We start from the raw sequence: 15,207 nt of genomic DNA on the forward strand, positions 1-15,207 counted from the left end.
CTATTAAAAAAAGCCCCTAACAATTAATGAACCATCAATACTTTATTATTATTATTGACAGAATAAAGTGATTAGATCTCGAATTAAGTTCACAAATTCATAAGGATTTATTCACTAGTATCGTATTCTGACCTCAGATTCGCCTTTTACTTCCACAGTTAAGCTTCCAATTTACCTAAGGTTAAGATATATGTATATATATATATATATATATATATAATGCATAGGAGAACCTCGTTCATTCAAAGAAGCAAGAAACTAACCATATGTTTAATGATGGTAAAAGAGATCCACAAAGCCTTCCTTGAAGTCCTTTCCCCTGTTGAAGTCCTGAAATTAAGAGTCAACTCTTCATAATACACGCATATTACATATAAAAATCGCAATTATTAGAGTAATTATGAGACATCATCTCTTGAGCATGGGATCGATTCATAGAATAATGCAAGTCAACATGGATCACTAAAATAAATCTTATCTTTTATGTATAACAGTCACGAAATGATCTTTTTTAAATTTATTTACACCAATTCAACGAATGCTCATTGCCACCTTCCCCTTTAATTAATATATATTAAGTTGAACTCACGGGGTTCGCGTAGAAGTTACCTCTTTTGTGTGCATAAAAAGTCTCAGGCATGCATGAAAAGTGACCGTCTTGTTTCTGGGTCATTAGAATTTGCAGAGGCTGAAACACAATGACGACACCAATGTCCGAAACAAGGTCGCCGTTACCTTTGCTGTTCCGGCGGCACTCAAGTGGCGAAATAAAGAACTTGACGTCGGTTTCCAGCAGCCTTTTGCCGGCGTTTGGAACTGTTGTGACCGATGGATACTCAAACCTGAACAAGTTCATTATAGTTCCGTATGATAGAAGATATCGGTGAGTCAATTCAAAAACTTGTAGATGCAATTCTAAGAGACAATATAGTTTAAATTTAACACACCATAAGTACTTTCATATCTTAGTGCTTAGTTTCTCTGCTAATAAATTTGATCCTACCGGTTGTGTGATAGGTCGGTGATCCATGATATTCAGTATTGAAAATATATTTTTTTTCTTGCCATATATGAGGATGAATTTCATTAGCTGTAAATGAAAGAACACATACAGTATAAATGATTTTTTTTTTTTAATTTTTTTTTTTTTATAAGTATTGATATATGAATAATTATAATGTGGAAAACTAGTCAAAAGCAAGAATTTGTCTTACTTGCTTTTGGCGAGAGAAAGGAGCGGACCACTTTGGTTGGGCATTTTGGAATATGAACGATGATGCAATGCAGGTGGTGGCAAACTTTCCTGGTAGTGCTAGTGGTGTACTCAGCGTGGGTATCTCCCTTTGAGCTTGCCTTCAAGAAAGTGGCAACTGGGTCTCTTTTACCCGTTGATTTGGTGGTGGATGCATTCTTTGCCCTTGATATTGTCTTGACCTTCTTCGTGGCTTATCTGGATAAATCCACTTATCTCCTCGTTGATGATCATAAGAAGATTGCTGTACGGTATGTTCATTTTGCCCATTCCAAGTAATGTTTTGGTTTGGGTTTCTTCTTCCATCTACTTCTTCTGAAAATTGAAATTTTCAAAAGTTGTTTCAAGAGCTGAAGGAAGGGGAAACAGTACAGTTATACAATAAATGACAATTTAGCACAAGACGACAGCTGCACACATGTAGAAGTTGTAACTAGAAGGCATTAAAACAATATGTATTACTTTTCTGATGAAGAAAAAAGAATTTGTTTTTAATACAATAAACGGTCAAGAGATTGATCTAAGATTTATCATGACAACTTGAATTTAATAGGTTGTAAATTGTAATCGGTAGAAAATATATATATACAAATATGACATGGGTGAATGGTTAGAGCTAACTATTTGCAGTGTGAAATGAATTACTGAAGCAAATTTCAGAACAGCTATTAGATTAATAGAAAATTATGTGTTGCTGCAGTTACCTTACAAGCCTGTGGTTCCCCATGGACGTAGCCTCCACTCTTCCATTTCAGGTAATATACAGAATTTTCACTGGAAAGATGAACCGCAATGAGGTCTTCGGTTTCCTCAACTTACTTCGGTTCTGGCGACTAAGGCGTGTTAGTGAACTTTTCTCAAGGTAACATGTTGCTTGCACTTCAATTTATAATGGAAGTAGATTATTTGATAGTAAAGATTTCAAAAATTAAAAATGCATTTTCATACTACTTACATATGAAATTAAAAGGACTTGGAATGTTCAGCTCAGAACTAATCTAACTGACAAATTGCCTCAAATCCAGGCTCGAGAAAGACATACGCTTCAGTTACTTTTTAACAAGACTCGTCAAACTAATTTGTGTAAGACTTCTTTGTGGGGATAACAAACTTACTTGTAACATTCTACTCTCAGACCACTGCTTAAGTATAAGTATCTTTGGGTTGTTCTCCAATGACAGGTTACACTGTTGGCAGTTCATTCAGCTGGTTGTTTCTACTACTGGCTGGCAATTCATCATAAAGATGCAGAAAATACATGGATTGGAATTGAAGTAGAAGATTTTAAAAGCAGAAGTATCTGGCTTGGCTACACCTATTCAATATATTGGTCAATTGTCACACTTGCTACCGTTGGTTATGGGGACTTGCATGCAGTTAATCTAGGGGAGAAGATTTTTAGCATCTGCTACATGTTATTCAACATCGGCCTCACATCTTATTTGATAGGAAACATGACAAATCTCATCGTTCACAGTGCTATCCGAACATTTATCATGGTAATTCATCCTTTTTCTCCATGCACTCAATCTAAGTTACAGGAACCAGTCTAACATAGAAAGCATAGTATTTGTTATATGTCTACTGGCAATGTAACGAAGAAAATGCTACTGCGCGAATCTTACCCTGTAACTATGTCTATGTTTGGTAATAATCAATGGTTTACAAAACAAAGCATAGTGTCAATAGAAAACATAATTTTACACTTTATAATAAACTAATTGTATTGTCACTTACCAGAGGGATTCCATAAATGAGATATTGCGTTATGGAAGCAAGAATAGACTGCCAGAAAGCTTGAAAGATCAAATGTTGGCGCACATGCAGCTCAAGTTCAAGACAGCAGAGTTGAAGCAAGAAGAGGTGTTGGAGGATTTACCTAAAGCAATCAGAACCAGTATTGCCCAGCACCTTTTCCGTCATACAGTTGAGAATGCATACTTATTCAAGGATCTATCTTACGACTTAATCGCCCAATTGGTAAGAGAACTTTTTCCCTGTTCAAGAGATGACGATTTCACAAAAAAAAAAAAAAAAAAAAAAAAGAGTCGTCAAATAGACTACCAAGTCATGCAGCATGAAGTACAAAAAAGTAGAACTTTGGAGCATTTACCTTCACCATTTAACAGAAGAATATCTGGAAACTAACCAAGCTAAATTTATTGCTATTCTCAGTTCTCCTGTTGGCCTAATACATATTTGTGCAGGTGTCTGAGATGAAAGCCGAGTACTTTCCACCTAAAGTTGACATTATAATACAAAACGAGATACCAACAGATTTCTACATTTTGGTGTCTGGATCAGTGGTAAGTAATCTTGTGTTTTTTCATCTGCATTCCATGTTCTCTTGGAATCAAATCTAATCTAAACTACATTTATAAAAATGCAGGATGTGATCGTGTACAAGACTGGAACTGAACAGGTAACGTAGAGCAGTTCATTGTTGTGTTAAAAGGTTATTGCCTATTTCTATGCATTACATTATATAATGCAAGAAATTTTAAATATTCACGACCAAATTACAAATGCTGACAGGGTAAAGTTAGACAATGAAGTAATTATGATAAAATTCTAAGTACTTAAAACGAACTCAAAGAAACAGTTGTATAATTTATATAACAGACCCTAGTCTATTCAAGTAATGTATTTCTAAGCAGTTATAACGAAAATCAAACTCCAGTAAAATTGGTGGCAAAAGAATTTAAATGGTTAGAAGATCCAGAGTGACGAAAGAGAGCTTTGGCCCAGCAACCAAGATCCCTGAAATCAAAGCACAAAATTATATTTTTTTTAAATAAGTATCTAATTGGATTGTCAGTATCTTTAAGAAAACTTATGTTGCCTAGAAGTGATAATCTGTTTGGCAATTGATGGATATTCAGACAGTACAAGCAGTGCACATCTTGAATTTCAATAAACCAAGAACTGAAGTAAGACAACAGAAGAGGATAGGATGAGATCTGTCCTGTAGTGATTATAGACTGAACAAAAATAGTGTATTGTATGCACCATCCAACAGAAGATAATATCCCATTCATTCATATATCATAGCACCCAACTATCTTTGCAAGTTGATTCTTCAAGCTCAAGTAAGACTTTGAAACCCACACTTCATGCTCGAGAAAATTTCCTGCAAGAAGAAATTGACATAAGTGTACAAAGTACTGTCATGAATGACGTCAGGAAGGGAAAATTCATATTATGATATAATGTCTTTTCAAGCATCGAGATTGGAAAGGAATGCAAGATCCTTATTGAAAGACTTGTTTTTTTCCCCCTCAAACTAGCATTAGGAAATAACCCCATTCCAACCTAAGCAGTCTTCCTAGTCTTCCAAATCTCTAAACAAAACAAATAAGATTTATCTGTTAGCTCTCTAACAATTAAGTAGAATCAAGACAATTTGGGTAATAATGATGCAATTCAATGATACTTAAAATGGAAGGGCGGCTGCATCTGCAGTACTCATGTGTTGAGATATTTCCATCCTCAACAGGAAAAGACAGGAAAATCCAATGAACCTGATTTTTTCACTCTTTTTCGTAATATATTTGCATGAATTGATTTTCAGATTTTGTCAAAGCTGGAATCTCCACAGATGGCAGGGGAAATTGCTGTGATGTTGAATATCCCACAGCCATTTACAGTGAGAACTAGAAGACTCTCCCAAGTCATCAGGATCAGTCATCATCATTTTAAGCAAATGTTACAACCAAACAACGAAGATGGAAAAACCCTTTTCATCAACTTCACTGAGGTTAGAAAAATAGTTGATCTATAATACAATTATTACAAGATAACCAAATTTTATATCAGAAGCCTTTGAGATTAAAGATACCATCATCAAGATAGTAACTGGATAAACTTGCCATGTATAATCCTAATAAAACCCGTGTTTAGTACGCACATTTTTTTATGCTGATTTTTGTGCTGCACAATCAGCACTTGAAGGGGATGAAAAAGGAGGAGCAAAACGAAATACCCTACTTTTCAGAGTTGCTGGAAGACCTAAATTCAGAGGTACCCTTCTTTTACTATTCAATAAAGTGGTTTACAATTTGGACATACTTAGCTTGTAGTTAGTGCAATGCCGAACGTTAGAAGCCTTGTTGTTTGAATATAACTTTGAGAAGTATCCAGGAGAAATGATCTCTTCTAAATATATTACTAAGAACGTAAGCGGGTGTTTATTACATACCAGGAAACTTTACAGCAAAATTAATCTCAAAGTCATGATTTTTTAGGATCGAGTTGACTCGGGTTAACTGCTATCTAAAGGATAAGAGTTTCTTTATTAAAACTAGTCAATTTGCTGATTTTCATGCTTGTAAATGAAAGACTTCCAAAAATATTATCTATGCAAGTGTGAAATAGGCGAACAAGATTCAAGCAAAATGTTTATGCATATGGTGAAAATAGGCTAGGCATTAATGTGTTCTCCTTACCCATGTCTAGAGAATAAAATGGGAGGAGAATTATGACAACTGGTACTTTTCCACCCAAGACTGATGAAAGTCAACTTTTCCTGCAAGAATATAGCAGAAAAATTACAGAATAAGATATAAGTAGATCAAAGTTATAAGATTCATTTTCTGGAAAATGAATGTTGCTAAAGTTTTTTTTTTTTTAGTTCTATAAATTCACTTATGAAACTTAGTATGTAATAAATTGAAAAATGAGTTAATAACATAAGATATAAAGGGAGAATTTCAATTTCTTCTCTGGTCAAGAATATTTGACAAAAACAAATTGAAAGGGAAATTTCGAAATTATTTATCTATTGGCTTACATTTCAAAGTAAGAGGGAAAATAAGTCCATTAGAGTAAACCATAGAAGAGCTTTGTAAGTTACCAAATAAATATTCATTCATAAACTAATTCTAATTTTGTCTAAAATACAAATAGAAAAGAATGACCAAGCAGCATTGAATGATGCAACTTGTACTGAAATTCTCAATGAAAGTTAAACCTATGCCTTGAATAAAAAATAGACGTTGATACAAATTAGCTTTGAACAAATTACCAGTACAATACCAAATATTCTTTCTTTCCCTATATTCTTTGAACAAACTAGCTCTTAATGATTTCCTACCAGAGAAAAGGACTCACTTACGAGAACGATAAAAAGAACCTTAACTAGATGATGATCCTCGCATGTTGTTTTGCAGTTCACAGAACCGAATGAGACACAAAATCAGAGACTACCAGATTATTATGGAGATCAAAAAATGGAAGGTAAGGAAATTGTGGAATGACATTGACAGTTATGACATTATTTTCTAATTAGATCTTAGAAAGCATGCATAAAATGGAGAAATCATAAATAGTTTCTTGGGAATTTATTTTTTTCACTGAACATATATCTACTCGGACTGTGGCAAGTTACAACAACATGCAAGCACATTCTAGAATCATCAGGACATAATGTTTATGTGTGGAAGAGCTGTGTTGTCACTTTGTTTTTCAAGTAAAATATATTTAGCTTTATCAAAATATTTTACATTCGTCTCTTTAAAAACAGAGTGCGGTTGAGCATTTATAACTTTTTCTATAACTTAGATTAAACTATAAAAATTTAACTTTTAATCTAAAAAATATTGAATCAACTTTGTCAGCAGTTTGTGTTATCAACTTGATTCAGCACAAAGCACACTTCCTAAATGTTCTAATCTTAATCGAGTTACTTTTGTTCGAGCAACTTGGATACCATGTATTTTCAAATGTTGGACTTTTCCTGGATAAGCACATTTCGTAGCTCAATTCACATAATTATGTTATAGGATTGCCAGAAGCATCTACACCACATACAGATCGCATCAGGGTGATAATTCACGAGCACCATCCAGATGAAAGTACAAAAGATGACAATGGTATGGGAAAACTGGTATTTTTGCCCAAGTCGATCGAAGAACTTTTCGGATTGGCAGGTATTATGATTAGATTTGTGTGAAGTATAATTTGCGTCATACATTTTAAACAATCCCAGGAAACATTTCAGAAATTACAATCCAACGCTAAGTACCTATTCTTCTTAAAGTACAAAAATCTATTGGTTTAATCATATGATTTTAATATGATAGGAAGAAGATGGTGAAATAAGAAATTTAAGTCAATAACTAGATTTTTCTGTCTTATAAAGAAGACAGTTAAAGACCTAGTTATCATGGTTGTGTAATTTATTGAATAGAGTTTGGGATCAGACAGAACAAATCATCGTGGTTGTTGGCTTAATCATACAAAGGGCTTGGCTTTTTATACGCCTTATATACCTTTTTAATGTCAATATAGATGACATTTTTTAATTAGAAGATAACTGATTGACAATGTATTGCAGAGAAAAGATTTGGCAAGAGAGGGAGCTCAATTATCATGGCTGATGGCTCTAAAGTAGAAGACTTGAATGTTTTAAGAGAGGGTGATCATTTATTTTTTGTCTGAAGACAAAAACAATATCTACTGGGTTTACATAAGGCCTAAACCGATGACTTATGGTCTACAACTATCAAGAAACAAGAGATGAGTGATAGTGTAAATATATTAAAGGGATACGTATTGGCAGAAATGTGCAGAAATTTTGGGAGAAATCTTACAGCGTTCCCCCTCCGTTGTTGAGCATGTCTAAAACAGTGTAAGCAGCTTGTTGAAATTGTTGTTTCTCTTCCTCTAGCACTCCCTTCCTGTCAAGAGCAGAACCCCTGCACTTCTCTATGTCTTCCAATATACCAACAGCATTTTGATCGATTTCACTGCAAACAGTGGAAAACAAGAGGACTAAGGTTAGCATGAGAATCTAGACGTACCATTATGACGTTTTATGCAATTAATTTGGAGTCATTAGAAGTAGAAGAACTCCTCCATAATTGAAAATATTTCGCTCTCCCCACTTACAGCTTATCAGTTTACAACAACTCCTGCAAATTTAAAATAAAAAACATGCATAAAAAATAAAAGTAATCGAGCTACTCTCCATAATTAACAAACCTGATCATTCTAAGCATGTTCTCCATAGCCCCTTGGGCCTGTTGTGATATATCTGCGCAAATATAAAAATACCAGAACCAGCATTATCTAATCGGATGACACAGAGTAATCCAAAGATCCAAAGATCAGGGCGTGATAAACATCAACATGCAAAGAAGGAAAGAGAAAACGATAAAATGATTTTGTGATGAAAGCAAGCACGTCTTGGTCGAACTGATATTAAGGCTTTGAAGTTTTCATCGTTGTTCGGCTATGATTTACCGCCTCTCTTCAGAACAGATCTAATCTCATGAGTACATTTGGTCTGGTATAATTTACAAGCCTGTAAATTTGCGAGGAGCAACCTTGCTCCAAGTACAACCATCTCGAAGCTAGCGAATCAATCAAACTCCTTCTAGAATTACAGAACTTAAAAATAACGGATGAGCGAAGCAAAACAATCATATAAAAATGGACTGCACATATAAATGGAGGCAGAATCATAAGACGCGAGTACTGACTGGCCATTTCTGAACACGATTCACGATTCAAATAGTGTTAAGAATAAAGTGCCAACAGAGCCAACATTTGGAGGAAGACTCTTGATATATTTGGTAGAAGGCAGACTCTTAAGTTCAAGAATCCAAATACCTCCTCGTCTTAAGAGAGTACAACTAACACCGTCGATTTGTTCAATAATTTGTCTAAAACAAACAACCTCTATCTATTTCAGTTTTGTGCTATACAATTCTATATAGTATCAGAAGCGAAGAAAGTTAACCTAATCGGCGTTTCCAGTCAAACCTGCGCCGAACATTATCAAATGCAATCCAGTCGAAGTTTCATCACCTACCTAGAGTTCAATCTCAAAGCATTTCTTACTTCTTTAAGCACAACTAGTAGACGATTAACAGTGCCCGTTTTTCACAATAAGTACAACAAATCTAACTAAAAATCTCGCCATACAACGTGAGGCAGGCATATTTTCATTACGAGAAAGCGTTTTTGCGCGCCTTTTGAGTGTGTGCATTAGAGAGAAAGAGAAAAAAGAAGCGAAGAACTTACGGAATAGGAGAACTGAGAGCTGCGTTTCAGATTCAGATTCTGACAATGACTCAGATTCCGGCAAGGGAATAAGCTGATCAGTGGGTTTTGATTCGGAACTTGCCATCGTATAGAGACTGGAACGAGAAGAACAAAGGCTCCAGTTACGTTTGCGCGGGTGAAGTATACAACTGATGTTCAATTTTTTTTATTTATAGTATTTTTCATTCTACACAAAATCGTCTCAAATAATTCTTAAATTATTTTAATTTTTAAAAAATTACGAATTATATTATTTTCGTAAAAATATGCTAAACTTAAAACTAAATAGTTCATGTAATATTAAATTATTATTCCATTAACATAATTATTTATATGTGGATATAATCAGTAATTAAATGCACTCCTTAATAAGATCAGCCATGTTTATACTAAAAAAAAAATGAAAACCCGACCTATGGTGGAACTCGAGAGCGTTTAAGGAGCGTTTAAGGTCAGTATCATATAGATATATATATATATACATACGGTAAATTTGATACGACCACAAAAAAAATGGGGCTCTCAAACCCAACCTATGGTGGAACTCGAGAGCAAAGCCAAAATGCTTGATCTTTTGTCTCATACTTCGAGACGCTCCTCCCGTCAATCAAGCAACAAAGCTATTCGTGATACACTGATCTTGAAGCCACTATTCTTCGATTCGAATAAGCCAGGTCCTTTCAATCGGTTCGTTTAGGTGGTCTTCCCTTATCTTTCCTAATGTTCAGGGTTGTTCCATTAATCCTATCTAAAAAGGGCGAGTTGAGTAAATTGATGACCTTTCTTCTTCAGGTAAAGCACGAGACCCACCACAAAGGGAAAGCAGGAGCACACCAAGTGAAATAACATTATTTTCTGTTGTAAGAAATAGTCGAACGAATGAGGAAATCAGGAGGGGACAATATTAACGCCCCCCACCAACCCACCGACGACTTGATACTGAATTACACTCGAGCCAAGCAAACCTACACATATAGCATCTCGACATTGGTTGTAGGGTCTCGAAGCTAAAACTCGGAGAAGTTACGCCTCACTCGATGCTACGATTTGCCACTCGACCTTGCTACCAAAAATATGTATTATTTGAAAAGTCTCAAGTATGTATTTTATAAATTTTTTTAATTAAAAAATTGAATCTATAATTTGATAAAAATAGTTTCAATCATCAAAGGTTGATGAATAATATTTTTACTTTATTACCCTTTTCCTTTTTTACCCCTTCCTCTTCCAATGCTCCTTCTTTGCCAGACAAACTCTCCCTTCAACTCCACGGTTCCACCAGAACTCGACACGTGTGTTTCCTACGAGTGCTGGACCCACTGGAACAGAGCTTTTTCCAGAAAAAGCACGCAGTGAATAAATCAACCGCCCGAAGAAGACAGGTCCAGTAGTAAAAGAATCTTGCGTTTACAGCCGTTGGATTTCATCGGGATCCTCAAATATGACAGACACGTGTCGGAATCAGACGTCTGTTCAAGATCGAGAATGAAGAAAGGCTGAGTCACGCAAAACGACAAACAAGGCAGTTCCGAAAAATGAATTACAAAATTATGTAAGTTTATTAATACAGTATGACGTGGCAACTTGTTTGATAGGGACTGAATGGACCAATAATTATTAGTTAACGGTTAAATAGACGCCGTTTATGTTCGATGGAAATCATTAACGTGGGAGAATGTTTTTTAATATTAAATTACTAATTTAATCTCTAAAAATATAATATTTAAAATTTCAATAAAAAAAAAAAAAGAGTATAATTTAGGGGACTAATTTACGTGCCCATGAAATGAAGATGAAGAGGGTAAAATTGTAATAAACTGTTAGTATGAGGGCAAATTTGTCAATAAGCAAAAAAAGGCCAATCACACAGTCATGGACCTTACTAAAATGGATGTTTCGTCCTCCCCACATTCTCCGCCACAGCTTACCAAAAGTGCAAATATAAAATCTTTTATTAAATTTTTTTTTTTAAAAAAAAGTAATATTTTCTTAATTTTCAAATTTAGTTTTGAAAATATTTTAAAATTTAGAGAATAAATAAATTAAGAAATTAAAAAAAATATAATTAATAAAATAAAAATTGGAAGAGTGGTAAAATAATGCATTGAAAGACATTACTGTGGGCGAAATTAAAGTGGCTGCCATTCACTGCAAATGGCATTGTATTTGTAGAGAGAGAAAATCGTTGGGTTTTTTGTTTTCTTCCATTTTTCTAGAGAGAGAAAGTGGGAATGCTTGTGACTGAGCTGCCTTCGCTGATTTTGAGGCATCACTGAGAGAGAAAGAGAGATTGCAGAGCAAGTTTCAGTCATACCCATTCATACTTTCAATTTCTTCTTGTTCTTGTTTCGGCATTTTTTTTGTGTCTTTTTTCTTCCGCAGCGAAGGAAAGGAGGTTAGCTTTGCCCTTCCTTCCTTCCTTCTTCTATGGCGTTGTTTTCGTTTGTTTTGATGCATTTCGGAGTTTTTTTGTTGATGTTCTTGATCTTTTCTTTTTTGTAATGAGATTTCTGCGATCGTTGTACTTCAGTTATCGCTGTTACTGCTTGTTCATTTGAGCTTTTGATGATTTGTTCGTTGTTTTGATCTCCGTTTTTGGATCATTTCATCGATTTTGGACTGTTAGAACGCTCTCATTGGATACTTGATTTTCACTGGATCTTTCCGCAGATTAATGAACTGTCTAGAAACGTTTCTCCCTTTGATTCACAGAGTTGTGTCTATTTTTCCATTTTATGCCTCATTATCGGATACCTCTTCTGTTTCCAACGCTAAATTGTAACTGCTGGTGCGTCCAACAAATTTTCTAACCAATTTTGTTTGTATATTATTTTCCTTGGATTCTTCTTTTTTTGGAAAAACATGATTGAGACGATTGTTTCCTTTATCATCATTCTGTCTGTTCTTTAGTTTGGTTAATTTTCCATTCAATCTCTTCTTCTTCTTCTTCTTCTTCTTCTTCTTCTTCTTCCAATGAAATGTCTCAGTTTGTTTACAGGAAACAAGCTTGGCGATTGCCAGAGTCCAGCATTTGCAGTGTTTGAAGATTGCTTCACAGAGAGATCAGTTCGACTTTTGAATCAGCTACAACAATGGCTGACTCTGGTTCTGAGTTGTGTCCTGTTCAGTCTGCTGTGTTGGGGCACAAATCCAAAGGCAGCCCTTTTTTCAGTGTCCCTGGTCTCTTTGTTGGCTTAAATTTCAAAGTAGCTTCAGATCATGATTCAGTCAAAAGTCCCACCTCTCCTTTAGAACTTAGGGTGTTTTCAAATCTTAGCAACTCAATAGGATCCCCTAAATCATCCTATGGCGGCCATAGAAGGAGCTGGGATTGTAGTAAAGTAGGATTAGGCATTATTGATTCTCTTGATGATGATAATAACCTATCTGCTAAACCTCTTGGATCATCTGAGAGTAAGAACATCATTTTTGGACCCCAAGTTAGAACCAAGACTCAGACCCCAAATCTTCAAATTGATCCAGTTTTTCCCCAGGTAGGTCCTAGATCTTTGCCTAAAAATTGTCCCAACTTTCTACCATTGCAGTTCAAATCACTACGTGGTCGTAGCTCAGAGGTTTTCTTTGAAATTGGAGAACCATTAGAATTCAAGCCTTCAAAGAAGAGTGAGGCGTGTTCATTGGACTCGACCCGGTTCGTCTCTGCATCTCGTGGTGTAAAAGGTCGCAGCTTCTTCCATTCTACAAATCCATTTGTGAAGAAAGTGATGACAAATGGTGATTCTGAGCCTCATGACAAAGTTTTGTCTGCAGATGTTTCAACCTTAGCATCTGTAACGCTACCTGTTTCTGGGTTTGTAGAGTCTCTTTCTGCAAGCCAGATCGAGCTCTCCGAGGATTATACTCGTGTAATATCCCATGGTGCCAATCCAAAATCCACTCACATTTTTGGTGACTGCATTTTAGAATGTCACTCTAATGATTTGAACAACTTGAAGAAGAATGAGATGAATGAGATAGGATCTCCTCTCTCAGTTAGAAGCAGCCTGGACAATCCTTCTCCATGTCAACCGATTGATTTTCTGAGTTTTTGTTACTTTTGCAACAAAAAACTTGAAAGTGGGAAAGACATATACATATACAGGTTTGTCACAACCACATTATGCAGTGGCTTCATTATCTCTGCTTGAAACATTGTCGAATGTTTTGTTTCACAAAAAAACTAAACACCCTTTGTTTCGATAGGGGCGAGAAAGCGTTTTGCAGCGCTGACTGTCGCCATCAGGAGATTGTGAATGAAGAAGAATTCGAGAAGCCTGTCTGCGAAATCTTCGAACATTCTTCAACATCCAGAGATGGCACCATTTTTGAATAAACAGGTTGGTGTCCTCCACGGCCACAGTGCCAATCGACAAATGCTCTGTTCGGTCGTCTGTTAACAGAAGAGCTGTTGTTATGGCAGCCATGGATGATCCTGTACATTGATGATGCATTTGTTTGATTTGCATTTCACTGTCAGGGTGTGTTTTTCATCTTTTTTTTCTTCTGAAATTCACATAAATTTGGCAATTTTATTGTCAAGCCAAGCTAGTATGGCCTTGTAGAAGGGTTCAAAGGGTAGAAGCCTCTGCTTTTATGGCTCCCCCATATTCTAATTTTCTGGCTTTGTATCTTTTTAATGGCCAGATATGATAAAAGACTTTGAAGCACCGAGCATCATATTTCTTTTCCCTCCAAATTAAACCGCAAATAGAATACTCTTCCAAATAGTTGGTCACCTTGGTGGATCATATCTTCTCTGAAAATTAGAAAAGAATTTAGTGCAAACAATCATTCATATTTTTCCATTTTTTCCAAAACTGCCTTTCTTCTTCTTTCCTTCTATAATGGCACCATCAAGTTTCTTAAAATTTTAGGCCTTCTACTTGCTAAACTTGGAACTTATCGTTTTAAGAATAGATTTGATTAGACACTTTTTAAAATTTTAGAACAAGAACTACGAGATTACCTCTTTCATTTTTCTTTCATTTTGGGGTAATGGAGGGATTTTCGAGCCTTTTTTTTACCTACTTTTCTCGGAAATCAAGAGTAAGCTCCAATCAATAGGATTTTCTTAATAATTTTACAAACTAAATTTATATATATAATTAAATATAGGGTTTACCCATGTACTTTTTCATTTTTAATTAAAAAAAAAAGGGATAGATTCAAACTTGAGATCTACCCATAACTAGTTTGAGACTTTCAACCTACTTTTCTTTTCATAACTTTCATGATGTTTTTATTATAATTTAGTAAAAAAATATATATATATATTTAGAAAATTTCAAAAACACTTAGATGGGGTTTTAGAAAAAGAAAAACCCATTAAGAGTAATACTCAAATAAAGAGGGAAAAATCATAATTCACTTAAAAAGCACTTTTTTGAAAATTGTTTCAAACGAGTCCCCATTTTTGAAAATCCATGGGCTTTGGGTATATTTCTTTTTCATATATATATTTTTTTCTTTTGATGGATGGTGTTGTCTCTTTCTGAGGTGCTTTCTTGTTTTCTCTATGTTTTTCATTTTACTGTTGATTTTTGCCATTCCCTTTTTGTAAGGTAAGAAAAATAATGAAAATGAAAAGGAAACCACTTTTTTTTTTTTTTTTTTTTTTTTTAATTATATTCTCTTCACAATATTTTATTAGGGGCTTTATTTTTTAATTCCTGCAAATAATCCCTTGATTACCTCCAATAGAAAATTCCAAAACGTCTGTTATAGGATTTTCATGGTTGTTTTATTCACTTTTTTTTTAAATATTAAATTATTGCTAAATCCAAATGGCTTTATTAATTTTTTACACTTTTGCTTGCTTTTTCTCCCCTTTAAATTTCAAGTTGATTTTAATATTTTGACTATATTTTTATCGTCGGTCATTAAGAAAAGCATATTAAAATTAAGAATAT

At 34.7% G+C, this 15,207-nt stretch overlaps 3 protein-coding genes and 1 long non-coding RNA gene across 6 annotated transcripts; 2 read left to right on the forward strand and 2 right to left on the reverse strand.

The window, feature by feature from the left end:
- Positions 1-177: 177 nt before the first annotated feature.
- On the reverse strand, positions 178-3,247 carry LOC111476679. 3 transcript variants are annotated; one of them, XR_002717145.1, is made up of 7 exons: positions 3,132-3,247; positions 2,990-3,037; positions 2,368-2,478; positions 1,957-2,131; positions 1,215-1,602; positions 610-842; positions 178-330 (listed from the first exon to the last, which is right to left on the reverse strand). It is a non-coding gene; the product is annotated as an uncharacterized LOC111476679 (long non-coding RNA). The 3 variants fall into 3 exon arrangements; XR_002717144.1 differs by having other exon boundaries at positions 179-330; positions 1,215-1,567; positions 1,957-2,078; XR_002717143.1 differs by having other exon boundaries at positions 179-330; positions 1,215-1,567.
- On the forward strand, positions 675-7,921 carry LOC111476617 (potassium channel KAT3-like). Its single transcript, XM_023120373.1, has 13 exons — positions 675-883; positions 1,288-1,503; positions 1,953-2,114; positions 2,278-2,335; positions 2,434-2,751; positions 2,993-3,232; positions 3,460-3,558; positions 3,642-3,674; positions 4,824-5,009; positions 5,195-5,272; positions 6,421-6,487; positions 7,033-7,179; positions 7,587-7,921. Exons 1-13 carry the CDS (start codon positions 699-701, stop codon positions 7,688-7,690), a joined length of 1,893 nt encoding a protein of 630 aa, XP_022976141.1. The 5' UTR covers positions 675-698; the 3' UTR covers positions 7,691-7,921.
- LOC111476676 lies at positions 4,014-9,435 on the reverse strand. The gene is made up of 5 exons (XM_023120453.1): positions 9,278-9,435; positions 8,234-8,285; positions 7,843-7,998; positions 5,698-5,777; positions 4,014-4,382 (listed from the first exon to the last, which is right to left on the reverse strand). Exons 1-4 carry the CDS (start codon positions 9,381-9,383, stop codon positions 5,768-5,770), a joined length of 324 nt encoding a protein of 107 aa, XP_022976221.1. The 5' UTR covers positions 9,384-9,435; the 3' UTR covers positions 4,014-4,382; positions 5,698-5,767.
- Positions 9,436-11,423: 1,988 nt separating this feature from the next.
- On the forward strand, positions 11,424-14,031 carry LOC111476636. The gene is made up of 3 exons (XM_023120401.1): positions 11,424-11,693; positions 12,297-13,400; positions 13,502-14,031. The coding sequence occupies exons 2-3, from the start codon at positions 12,391-12,393 to the stop codon at positions 13,629-13,631; spliced, it is 1,140 nt and encodes a 379-aa protein (XP_022976169.1). The 5' UTR covers positions 11,424-11,693; positions 12,297-12,390; the 3' UTR covers positions 13,632-14,031.
- Positions 14,032-15,207: the final 1,176 nt, after the last annotated feature.

This window comes from Cucurbita maxima, unplaced genomic scaffold (genome assembly GCF_002738345.1).
Source record: "Cucurbita maxima cultivar Rimu unplaced genomic scaffold, Cmax_1.0 Cma_Scf00003, whole genome shotgun sequence".
In the NCBI taxonomy this organism is placed as follows: Eukaryota; Viridiplantae; Streptophyta; class Magnoliopsida; order Cucurbitales; family Cucurbitaceae; genus Cucurbita; species Cucurbita maxima.